Raw genomic sequence first — 13,419 nt, 5'->3', positions numbered from 1 at the left:
AATTGTAAAAAATAGGTTTTATCGTACAATAATCTTTACTTTAAATAAGACCATAAATTGTAAAAAATAGGTTTTATCGTACAATAATCTTTACTTTAAATAAGACCATAAATTGTAAAAAATAGGTTTTATCATACAATAATCTTTACTTTAAATAAGACCATAAATTGTAAAAAATAGGTTTTATCATACAATAATCTTTACTTTAAATAAGACCATAAATGGTAAAAAATAGGTTTTATCATACAATAATCTCTACTTTAAATAAGGCCATAAATGATAGAAAATAGGTTCTATCATACAGTAGTCTCTACTTTAAATAAGGCCATAAATGGTAAAAAATAGGTTTTATCGTACAATAATCTCTACTTTAAATAAGGCCATAATTGGTAGAAGGTTATATTTCACAATAGTCCCTATACTAAATAATGTCATAAGTGATGGAAAGTTGAAAGATCTATATATTTCAACAGTTGGATTGATGAACAATGTTTTTTGTTTTTTAACCCTTTGTGTAGCTTTGTGCTTAACTACAAACTACAAACAAACTTTTACTTTTTCAAGGATCACAATAATATGAGAGATGATATCGGTGTAACTAGTATGCTTGTTTTTATTTGTTTTTTTGGCTATGGGAATACCTAATTTTATTTGTTTATTCTGGATCGCCTGCTACGTTGACGTACTTTGCAGACTCCATGTAGCCCTATTGAATATTGGACAGCTTCGTTCAGTTGTCTATCACGTCATCCCAAGGATGTAGTGCGTCGTTGACTTAAACTGTGGCTCCATTAAGCAGATGACGCCCTCTGGCGACCATTTTTGATTACCACAATTTCGCGTTTCTCATTGTCTTATTATATCAATAAATAATTATTCCTCTATGGCGAACAACTACTTGTTGAGCAACCACAACTATTTTTACAACGATTATCGGAATTTTAGGAGTATTTCGCTACTGCTAACAATCTGCTCCAATCGCATGTCTGCCAGTGGTAATAAAAGAGAAACAATGATGTTAACTTAAATAAAATCAGTTCAACTTTCATACAATCCAATCACTGTCGCCTATACATCTCACAGTTTCACTTCCTCACATATTTTTTAATTACACAAACACGCATGCGCAGTTAAAATTATCCTCTGCCTTCTCTCTGATTTTAGATGTAATGTCCAGCTAAAAACGTCATAAAGGCCATATTGCATCTTTTACGGATAAATTTTAAAAACTCTCAATATAACAACAACAACAATAACAGTAATTATTATAATTGCAAATTTGACCACACTCTCGAGATACCACAATAGAAATAGTATTCAAATTATGTATTTACCATAAATGTTTTTTTTTAATATTTAGTTCTTTCCTAGAAAAAAAAGAGAGTTATAGACGCATTGTATCAACCTACTTGAGGTTCTCGTAACATTGTAACTATACTACAACTATAGGATGGCAAAGTGTGATCATTAGCCGTCAAGTGATATGCCCATTTGAATCCCTATCTTGTTTGGTTCCTTTTTTCGTGTTCAGTAGCCAGCCCTGCATAGCTTTTTTATTTAATGATAAATTTATTTCCTAATGCTTATCCCCCCCCCCCCCAGTGACACAGCGGTGTTACTAGGCTATACAGTGCATTCTAAAGTTTTATAAATACTGCATAGAATAATGATAAAATAGGTTGTCAAAGTTCATGAAGACTGTTTTGCTCTATCAAATGATGATAAAATTATAGTTATTGTTCTCAGTTTTTGACTTACGGACGCTCTGGATAGCTGAAAAGCGGCATATACACCGGAGATAGAGCGACTATGCCAGGTAGCTCTTCATATCTACCTTTTGATGACCTGTATGTGTCTTGATTTATTTTTACTCCTTCACTTCATACATAATGTAGGGGTTTGCTCCCTAAAGACACCGATTGTATAGTGTACAAAGTATTGAATATTCTACATGTTAAAGTCATCTAATGCTCATCTATTATTGGCTGGTAATTCCCGTTTCGCCTTGTACTTAAGTTTTTTAAAGGAAACCATAAGAACTGTAAGAAAGCTAACTTCAAGAGGTATTACCATCGTTTACACTAGAATTTTGCAAGGAATAATAATAAAATAGGTCGTCAAAGTTCTTGAAGACTGTTTTGCTCTATCAAATGATGATCAAATTTAGTTATTACTAGAACTAAGTAGGCGCTAGGCCTGTTAAATAAAGATGATGATGAACTAAAATAAGAATTATCAGTTTTGGTTATTCGCCGGTTTTCGACTTTGGGACGCTCTAGATAGCTGAAAAGCGGCATATGTAGCGGAGATAGGGCGGCTATGCCTGGTAGCTCTTGATATATATAGCTTCTGACGACATGTAGAGAAGAAACTCCAGGTGACTTTTGTATTGCTTTAATACGGGAATCCGTGCTATCCCTACATAGATAAAAGAAAGAAGGGCTATTTGTGTTTTCCTATATGAAGTCTAATTTGAAATACATAACAGAATTTATCAAGTTCTGACAGACACTCTGGGAGAAAAAAAAGGAGTTTACCTCATTTTACTTCTGTCATGTTAGAAGGTAGATGTGTTAAATCTTTACTTTAGGCATTAACATGAGTCAAACATGTGATATAGTATCTTCGTTTATGGTCATTTGTTCCATCGAAATTGAAGAGAAAATTACTAAGTACTTATTCTAACTACATACCGTCTTACATACACATTATCATATTATCTTCAAAATCCCACTTTCTTGGTATTTAGATGTGTTATTGGGTCTGTTTTCTTGTCAGTATGATAGCTTATCCTCCAGAACTCATTCAATCAGGCTCATCTTGCCTCAGGTCGCTTTCTCTTCGATATAAGCAATTTTTTGTAGAAGTAACTGAGAATAAAGACAATTCTTATAATGTTAAAAAAGTGGGTAATAATTAGGAAGATAGCTAACTTTCTGACGCTAAAAAGGGGATAATTAATACCAAAAAGTAAACTATTTAATGCTAAGAACAAAGGTAATAATTGGGAAGAAAGTCAAAGTTTTAACGATAAAATAGTGGATAATAATTAGGAAGAAAATCATTTTTAACGCTAGAAAGTAGATAAGAATTATGATTGGGAGTAATGCCAATTTTTTTTAACGTTAGAAAAGGAGGTAAGAGTTAAAATGGAAGCTAAATTGTTTGTTTGGTTTGAATTTAACACAAAGCTACACGAGGGCTATCTGCGCTAGCCGTCTCTAATTTTGCAGTGAAAGACTAGAGGGAACGCAGTTAGTCATCACCACCCACTGCCAACTCTTGAACTACTCTTTTACCAACGAATAGTGGGATTAACCGTCACATTATAACGCCCCCACGGCTGAAAGGACGAGCATGTTTTTATTTAGTGGGACGGTGATTCGAACCCGCAACGCTGGCGGGAAACTAAATATTTTTAACTCTAGAAAGCAAAGTGTCTTAGAGTTTTTATAACTCTTTGAAATGTTTCTAATAAATTAATATTAATTGATGATTATGACAATGAATCAAAGTGGTCAATGAGATCATTTAATTTAAAATAGCGTTAATTGTGTGTCAGTTTTTGTTGTTGTTTTTTTAATAAAAAGATTAATCAAGTTTCATCCATATCACCAGAAACGTGGTATAGTTCATTCAGAAACATTATAACAATAAGATATCTAGAAACTGTATATTATATTTCCAGTCACTAGCCAGTTTGTATGCCCTTCGAAGGAAGGTTATTATCCTGACCCCAAACAATGTGACAAGTATTATAGATGTCGTGATGGAAAACCCATTGAGCATTTGTGCGATGATGGCTACGTTTTTCCCATCAAAAACCCTCTTTACTCTCGCTGCGACTATCCATTTAACGTCGACTGTGGAGACAGAACCGAACTGCGTAAGTGACTCAAAGGTTATATTAACCATTATTATTATTACTTCTATGTAAAATATTAAGTAACTTAAAAATCAATATTTAAACAACAAAAAGTAACGGAACTTTCAAATAGATAGGAGGATTAAATATAGCTTTTCTGGTGTTCGACACGGTAAACATTTTTTATCGTTGTTTTTAACAAAAAAGCTTGTTTATAAATCTTAATGTAAATCTGAAACGTTTACATTCGTGTATCCGTCACCAGGATACGAATTAGGGCACTTTTCCAATCAGTTAAGGGAAACGTGCTAAAAGGAGAAGTGAAGACACCGATGGCATGCACGTTTCTTCAAACGTTTCAGCTGTATACACGATTAGAATTGCTATCCGTAAGAAATACAGTTTAGGATAACGTAAACGTAGTAAGAAAAAAACAACCTGGTACCAAGAGAATGTTGTTTTACAAGATTGATTCTGATTACAACCACTTCCAGTTCTCTGTATCAAACTCTTTACCTGAGTTTATAAAGTAAAGCACGTCTGACTGCTGGCAAGTCTGAGTTTCTAGATGGCGTTGTGTGTCTGAATGGTGCCTTTTTTTTAAGGTCATATATTATTGGATGAAGTTCTCTTTTATCTGCTATTGTAAGTTGTTTATCAATTCCCGGATGGAACCGTACAGTTCCAATAAACAATTCTCTCTAATATGTAAGCAGTATATCATAAAATTTACATTACTGTATACAATTTTGAACATATAGTGATATATTGTATTATTTAAACCAATGTATGTTCGTGGGGGGGACCATAGACAATAGGAATAGGGACACTGTCAAAGTACTTGGGAATTAAGGTTTCTGATATACATACTCCTACAACACCTTTAAATTCGCAACCATTTGATTTTCTCAGCGGTATATGTTTTACGACATTTTGTTTGTGCCAAAAAAAATCGACAACAAACTTTTAAATGAGTAAATATATAATGCATAAAAAATCCTTCAGCGAAAAACCTTAAACTTTTATACAAAGATCCCTCTGCCCATGGTAAAAAACAATTGAAGTGTTCAAAAGTCGACAGGAACTTAACCAACCTTGTTTATGATCCACAGAGCCAGCCCAAGGATCTAAGAACTGTCCTAGGAAATTTGGAATCTTTATACATGAGCTCAAGTGCAACTATTTTAAACAATGTGTTAACGGAAAACCTTACATTCGGGAATGCAGCCAAGGCTTAGTGTTTGAACCTTCATCTGGATCTTGTTCGTGGCCACGCAACGTTGTTGGCTGTGAGGATTTTGTGGCGGATGCAGATATAATTGAGGTAAGACAAGAAACATGAATTTACTTTCAGATAAAGAAATAAACGTAAGGAACTTTGGGTAAAGATCAGATGGTTTGGATGGTCTATAAACTTGTTACTTCCTTATAACATAGACTATCGGAGATAAAGTTGGAAGGAACTTTGGGTAAAGATCAGATGGTTTGGATAGTCTATAAACTTGTTACTTCCTTATAACATAAACTATCGGAGATAAAGTTGGAAGGAACTTTGGGTAAAGATCAGATGGTTTGGATGGTCTATAAACTTGTTACTTCCTTATAACATAAACTATCGGAGATAAAGTTGGAAGGAACTTTGGGTAAAGATCAGATGGTTTGGATGGTCTATAAACTTGTTACTTCCTTATAACATAAACTATCGGAAATAAAGTTGGAAGGAACTTTGGGTAAAGATCAGATGGTTTGGATGGTCTATAAACTTGTTACTTCCTTATAACATAAACTATCGGAGATAAAGTTGTATGCTAGTAGAACATACAATAATATTATCTTCTTTTTTTTTCAAGTTCGGAGTGCATTCGCCTTCAGATGGCGCAAGCTCTCTGGTCACTTGCTTAACCTTTCACCAGAAACAGAAGGATTTATGTCTATCTTGTCAACGTCATTAAGGCTTGAAAGGTTTAATTTTTCAGCTATCTTGAGTTTTTAGAAGCTTACTATCTAATATAACAATACAAAAACATCGAAGACCTTTTTTTGTCAAACCTTGATGAAGTTTCAATTGCAAAACAAAAAAAGATTAATGGGTGAAATGTAACTCTTTGTTGACAAAACTTTTTTTTCAAAATGACAAAATTGAAAAACAAAGCAAGAGTTAGTCAGTCATAACTTTAAAGCATGTTTTTTTTGCGTGACTCAGCGGTAAGTCTGGGAGCTTATAATGCTAAATATCAGGGTTCGATACTCGCAGTGGGAGTAGCACAGGTAGCCCTTTGTGTAGCACATATTCAATGAAGCATAGATCTCCATCGACACGTTGATCAGATAATTCTCTGTTCCTTACAAGGATCTAACCATTTATGTATATGTTTACATTCTATAATGCTCTAACTGCTTTTGTTTTTATTTGTCGTATACATTTATATTTATATTTACATGAAATAATATTTAGGCAAGTTTCTACATTTAATTAATGTTGTCAAAGGATCATCATTATGCGCTAATACATCAATAAAAGCCAAGCGTATAATTACTCCTAGACATCCCGTCAAGATGAGTTTCCATATCACGTGACAATGACGTCACTACATAAAGTACAAAGGGTTCATTTAAAACATTCTTATATTACATTAACGAAACAAAACTGAAACCTGAATTCTTGTCTAGTTCACACCTAAAACCCAATTAATTTTCTCCCACCTTTTCTTTCGCACAAGCCAGATTATATTAACTATTCTCTAACAAATAGTTCTCGAAGAATCAGGCCTGTCCCTACTGACCCAGGTCACTCACCTTATGAACCTTGCTTGAACTGCAAACTGAAAGTTCACGTAGTACCCTAATCAAAGTCAAAGCACACAAAGCAAACACTGACCATTTGACATTGGTCAACAATGTATCAAACAGATGCACGTCTAGGCAACAGTGATAAAAACTGAGTTTCACAAACTCATATCAAATGTTTAAAGTATTGGTGCCATGTTTATAAGAATACACTCATTCCAAAGCTTCCTTCCTTTAACGATAACCTCCTTGCCCACATGACTCAGCAGTAAATTTGAAGACTTATAACGTTAAAAATCGGGTTTTGATACACATGGTAGGTACAGCCCAGATAACCCTTTGTGTAGCTCTGTGCTTAACAAAAAAAAAACTTACCACGTGCGTCTGAACACTGGTATAGCAAAGACCAATTCATTGTTGAAATTCTACTTTGGAAATATTGTATCTTTTACTGTTGTGAATGGAACATATTAAAAACTTTTCACCAATTAAAATATCCACACTTTGGTTTATAAACCAAAGTATTTCCAAATTACCCTGGTGTAGATAACTTATCTTTGTCGCCTAATTTTTTAAATAATTATTTAATCAATATCAAGGATTAAAAACTTTTCCATTTTTGTAATTACAGGAGAGTGAAGATGAAGTTATTACTTCCACCCAAGCAGGAGAGTAAATCGTATAAAAACAACCACAACTAGAGAAACTGTTACGAGCGTGTCATAAAAACTTCATTAAACGTACGTATGAAATGATTAGCAGTCGTTTATAAATTTCGCTATTTTCACGAGCGTACAAAACTCATGAATCCCCTGCTGTTAACACACGTAAAATGACGATTTTTTAAGAGACGTTAGCGATCATTAATTGTTATAAGTGTTATTTATAAACAGAAAGTTTCCAAAAGTCTATAAATAATTACTAGGCAGCATTTTAAAGAAAAAAGGACAGCAGTTTATGTTTTGTCAAGATTGAAAATTGTGATATGTAAAATACCTTTTTGAAACACAATCCTAAGTTACTGTGGTAAGTAAAACCTTTCTTTAAGCACAACTTCGTGTTATTGCGATACAAGCAAAAGTACCCGTCCCCAGTGACGTGAAATTTTAAGTTAATTTAGCAAAAGTACCCGTCCCCAGTGACGCGAAAGTTTAAGTTAATGTAACAAAGTACCCGTCCCCAGTGACGAGAAAGTTTAAGTTAATTTAGCAAAAGTACCCGTCCCCAATGACGTGAAAAGTTAAAATTAATCTGTCAATTTAAATTATTTCATGGAGTTTAAAAAGGTTAGATGTGTTGCATTCTTGGTTTCACTCGGAGCCAAAGCAGTGAGCTACTTATACCGCCCTCTGCGAAAAGTAATTGTTGAGTATTTCAATCATGCTAAGAGCTTTTCAATTATAACATACGGTGATCTACATTTTTATTCTTTAAGTTACGTCAGATTTTGAAATGATGGTGTGGTTAAATCTTAACAATTTAGTGTAGAATATCCTGCTTCGAAATAAAATTTGGCATCGATATTATTCATGCCTATTCTCCCGTCATTTCAAAAGTGAATGTTAAGCTTTGCCTGCGAGCGCAGCTTTTCAAACGAGAGGCAGACGAACGCTTGGACAAACACCAAGGTTCGAAATATATATATACAAGATGTAAAACCTCTTTTGGAAACACAACCTCAAGTTATTGTGGTAAGTAAATCCTCTTTTGGAAACACAACCTCAAGTTATTATGATAAGTAAAACCTTTCATGAAACACAACCTCATGTTATCGTGGTAAGTAAAATCCCTCTTTAAAACACAACCCCAAGTTATCGTAGTAAATAAAACCTTTCTTGAAACACAACCCAAGTTAAAGTAGTAAGTAAAACGCTTATTGAAATACAACCCCAAGTTAGTGTGGTAAATAAAACCTTTATTAAAACACAACCCAAGTTAATGTGGTAAGTAAAACCCTTATTGAAACACAACCCCAGTTATTGATGTGACTTATCACATACTATTTCATCATTTCTATTATTTTTATGTTGGATTTAGAGTTGCTTGTTCTTTAGGTGTATAGATTTTATTGTGATTATTTTTTACAATTCGAACAGGATCAATTTTGCCAATTTATAAAAACATGGGATAATCTTTTGCTTTAGCAACCAATTTCCAAAATTAAACTCTTTACAATTCATAATAATTCAGAACTCCTCTACCTTAACCTTAATTCTTTCAATTCTTTTGTTTTTTCTGTAGTTCGTCGTATCAAGACAACAGATTGAAAAGAGAATCATTTCGTTTCAAGCTGTCAGAAAATACACAGAAAAAGAAAACGCAAAAAGTGGAATTAAATTTTTCGTTTTAATGAGAAACTTTGTATTAGAACTTTAATATCGAACATGAAAAAACCAGTGAAATCACTAACATATTTCCATCCATATTTTACGGGTTTATAAAAAAATTCACATTTTCAAGAACCATTTCGAATAAGATTTAACTGCAAAGTAACAGTGATGAAACGATTGAATTTATTACCACACAGAATAGAACAAAGGTTTCCACCAGTCCTTGATAACTTACACTTTGGATGAATTTAATTCAATGTAAATTACGAAGATGAAAGAATTGTAATTCTCTGCTAGAGTACTACTCTGTCTGTCAAATTATATCTTTTCATCTTACTATGTAATATTATATAGGCCTATCTGTTATGACGTCACATTTTCCTCTTATGGTGTAATGTTCCGTAGTCCTACCTATCGTGACGTCACATTTACCCTCTTGTGGTTAATATTCCGTAGGCCTACTTTTCAAGACACCACATTTTTATTCTTGTGGTGTAATATTCCGTAGACCACCTACCTTTTAAGACACCACATTTTTCCTCTTGTGGTGTGATAAGGCATAGACCACTTACCTTTCAAAACGGCACATTTTTCTTTTTGTGGTGTAATATTCCGTAGGCTTATTTTTCAAGACACTACTCTTGTGGCGTAATATTCCGTAGACCACCTAGCTTTCAAAACACCACATCTTTCTTCTTCTGGTGTAATATTACATATACCACCTACCTTTCAAAACGCCACATTTTTCCTCTTGTGATGTAATGTTGCATAGACCCACCTATCACGAAATCATATCTCACTTACGAAGAAGTATTCCTTAAACTTTCCATTCATAGTTTTAGATTTTTCCCTGGCATAATCCACAATTGAGCTCCTTTTTTTAGAATTCCACATAAACTTATTGGATGAAACAGTGAATAATAATAAGAGTTTATTAGAAAGTACTTTACACTAATAAAATAGTGAAACTTCAAAAGTTTTGAGAACAAAACTGAAAAGATGATGTATGGAGAATATATTGACATTTATAAGATATCGATGTATAGCATAACTACAGACTTCGGTTTGATTCATTCTAAACACGAAGCTTAATCAAGCTGCTTTGATTTTAGAGTGAAAGAAGCAAAAAGTAAAGTCGTGACAATTTTTACTTCTGTAAATATACAGAGAGTCCCTGTGGTATTCATCGGGCAGTTGGTACCCAACACCCTGTAAAATTACTAGTTTTTGTTTGTTTGTTTTTTGAAGGAAGAAACAGTTTCTGATATGAAGGAAAACATTTTTCAAGAAAATGCATATCAATGCTTAGTTTCAAGATTCGAATTCTCAACATTTTAATATTTTCAAGATAAAAATTGGCTCTATTCACCTACTTGTTAAAATAATTGTCTCTATTCATCTACTTGTTAAAATAATTGGCTCTATTCACTTACTTGTTAAAACAATTGGTTCTATTCACCTACTTGTTAAAACAATTGGCTCTATTCACCTACTTGTTAAAATAATTGGCTCCCAATTGTTTTAACAAGTAGGTAAATACAGCCAATTGTTTTAACAAGTAGATGAATAGAGCCAATTGTTTTAACAAGTAGGTGAATACAGCCAATTGTTTTAACAAGTAGGTAAATACTCTATTCACCTACTTGTTAAAACAATTGGCTCTATTCACCTACTTGTTAAACGTTCTAGGATTCGCAAATAATTATGTAAAATTAATTCTGAACTTAGGCACAAAAATAATAATAATAAAACGATAGGGATATATATATATATATCATTATTAACTGTCTGTTTCAGCAAAGAGAGAGAGGTGATATTTTTCTGATGTTTAGTGCTGTCTTCTTAAGGCTTCGAGATCGTAAGGTCATTATATTTTATTTTAACTCAGCCTTGTCTATTAGAAAGTATTGTACCGGACATTAAAATCTAATAAATAAATAAATAACAGATATTTTTACCGTTGTTGTTATTATACCAGATCTAAGAAACTAACGTGAAAAGGGTTTGTAATATTTCTAACACATGTTTTTGGTTATATTAGCTCCAAGAAACTAATATGGAAAAGGATTTTAATATTTCGAACAGATTTTTTGGGATTATGTCAGCTCTAAAAAACTAACGTCAAAACGGTTTATAATATTTCGGACAAATGCTTTGAGTTATACCAGCTCTAAGAAACTAACGCTTCAACTTTCTGGATTCAAATAACAGTTTAATAGAAGACTTATTAAATTTGAAAATTTGTTACAGGCTGGTGAAGAATATATGGCCAACATAAACAGTAAGTCAGGTACCTCTGTTGACCTGTTAAGATACATATATGGGACAGTAGTTTTAAGTAAAACTTTTACCCTCCTGCATATCTTCACTAGTACAAGAAGGATTTTGGCACATCCAAGGCAGATCTCTTAATATAAACAAGAGCTGTATAACTATACTTACGTGTACGTGTCTTCCTACTATCACATAATTAAGCTAGAAACAAGACCTGTGTAACGATATTACGTGTACGTGTCTTCCTGCTATCACATACTTAAGCTAGAAACAAGAGCTGTATAACTATATTTACGTGTACGTGTCTTCCTGCTATCACATACTTAAGCTAGAAACAAGAGCTGTATAACTATATTTACTTGTACATGTCTTCCTGCTATCAGGTATTATGCTGGAAAGGAAGAGCTGTATAACTATTTACGTGTACGTGTCTTCCTACTATCAGGTATTCATGCTAGAAAACAGGTGTTGTATGACTATATTTATGAGTACGTGTCTTCCTGTTACTTTATACTTAATATTCTCCTTTTTACAAGAGAAAAAAATTACTACATACAAGTAAGTGTACATATCAAGTTTAACTCTAAGCGGTACAATGGTAGAACGTCTAGTTTTGCCTTGCTGTGGACACAACACCTTTAAAATATTCATGGAACAAATTAGGGCAGGATAACATGTTTTTACTTGTATTAAACAAATATAAACTATTTCAATGACCCCAATGTTCAAAAACCTAAAACGAAGTTTATTAAGGAACATGAATCACAGTCCATTATAAATGTGGCTCAATTTGGAATATTACATGTGTCATACACTAAGCTCAATATTTATTATAAAGATACACGTACTTGATAATGAATTAGATAAACTCGTTTCAATGATAAACCTTTAAAGTGCAATACACTTACCAAAATTACAAAAATTCAGGATCAGGTATACTTACCAAGATGCCAAATATTCAGGATAAAATACACTTACTAAATACCAAATATTTAGAATAAGATAAACTTACCAAAATGCCAAATATTCAGAATAAGATACATTTATCAAAGTGTCAAATATTCAGAATAAGATATACTTACCAAGATGCCAAATATTCAGAATAAGATACATTTATCAAAGACAACAGTTTTGTATATCATTTGTCTCAGGGATAATTTCTCTCATTGATCACACTATTTATCTCAATTATCTCACATCAAAACTGATGTAAAAGTATTCAACATTCAAGTATAAGGATTTTACCCTGATGTATTGGACAGTTTAATGAGTGTATTTCAGTTTATCTCATTCTAAATATATGACATTTTGGTAAGTTTATCTCATTCTAAATATTTGACACTTTGATAAGTATCTCATTCTAAATATTTGACATTTTGGTAAGTTTATCTCATTCTAAATATTTGACACAACAGCTTTATACATCATTTGTCTCAGGGATAATTGTTGGATTCAACATCCGATGTTGAACCCAACAATTATTCCTGAGACCAATCATATACAAAGCTGTTGCAATGTTGAACCCAACAATTATCCCTGAGACAAATGATGTACAAAGCTGTTACGATGTTGAATCCAACAATTATCCCTGAGACAAATCATATACAAAGTTATTGCAATGTTGAACCCAACTACAGTTGACTATGCTGTATTTTTACAAATCATTTTGACGTTGTTGTATTTCTCTTGTTTCTATATCTGACAAAATGCTAAGTAAGTATTTGGAAATTATCATTTTGTATTTATATATTTATTCAAAAAAATATTTTGCCTTTTTGAATAGCAAAGCCTATATTATCAGAAAACTGTCCATAAAAGTGGGGAGTCTTCTACATCACGTCAAGCATCTCTTACAAGTGTGCTTGGGGAGAAGCTAATATCACAGATTGTGAAGTTGATCTGGCTTACGACAACATAATTCACGTGTTTAACTGGCCAGACTTGTTGGGGAACTGAGATAGCGAGAATAAGTGCTAATCTGGTAACATAGAGAATTGCAGTGTTTTTTTTTGTTTGTTTGTTTGTTTGTTTAACAATGAGGCTAACCTACTGACGTAAATGACATGATTTTCTGGGAATACATGCAGTTCCTGTGTTTTAGTTATAGAGGTGAATTATCTGCGTAAAAAGATTGAGGACATTAACATAATACAACTGAATAAC

General features: G+C 32.9%; 1 protein-coding gene across 1 annotated transcript in view; it reads left to right on the top strand.

Annotated features, from left to right (window-relative positions):
• The window catches only part of LOC106471942 (protein obstructor-E-like), a 12,044-nt gene extending 3,086 nt beyond the window's left edge, over positions 1-8,958 (top strand). The window contains exons 2-5 of the mRNA XM_013932564.2: positions 3,689-3,886; positions 4,978-5,189; positions 7,284-7,392; positions 8,894-8,958. Of these exons, the coding sequence (XP_013788018.1) occupies positions 3,689-3,886; positions 4,978-5,189; positions 7,284-7,328 (455 nt within the window). The 3' untranslated portion in view covers positions 7,329-7,392; positions 8,894-8,958. The remainder of the gene's footprint in view (positions 1-3,688; positions 3,887-4,977; positions 5,190-7,283; positions 7,393-8,893) is intronic.
• The last annotated feature ends 4,461 nt before the right edge of the window (positions 8,959-13,419 follow it).

The sequence above is a fragment of the Limulus polyphemus genome, unplaced genomic scaffold (assembly GCF_000517525.1).
Source record: "Limulus polyphemus unplaced genomic scaffold, Limulus_polyphemus-2.1.2 Scaffold4975, whole genome shotgun sequence".
Classification (NCBI taxonomy): Eukaryota; Metazoa; Arthropoda; class Merostomata; order Xiphosura; family Limulidae; genus Limulus; species Limulus polyphemus.
The sequence above is the reverse complement of the archived record's forward strand: the minus strand, read 5'-3'. Positions and strand labels throughout refer to the sequence as shown.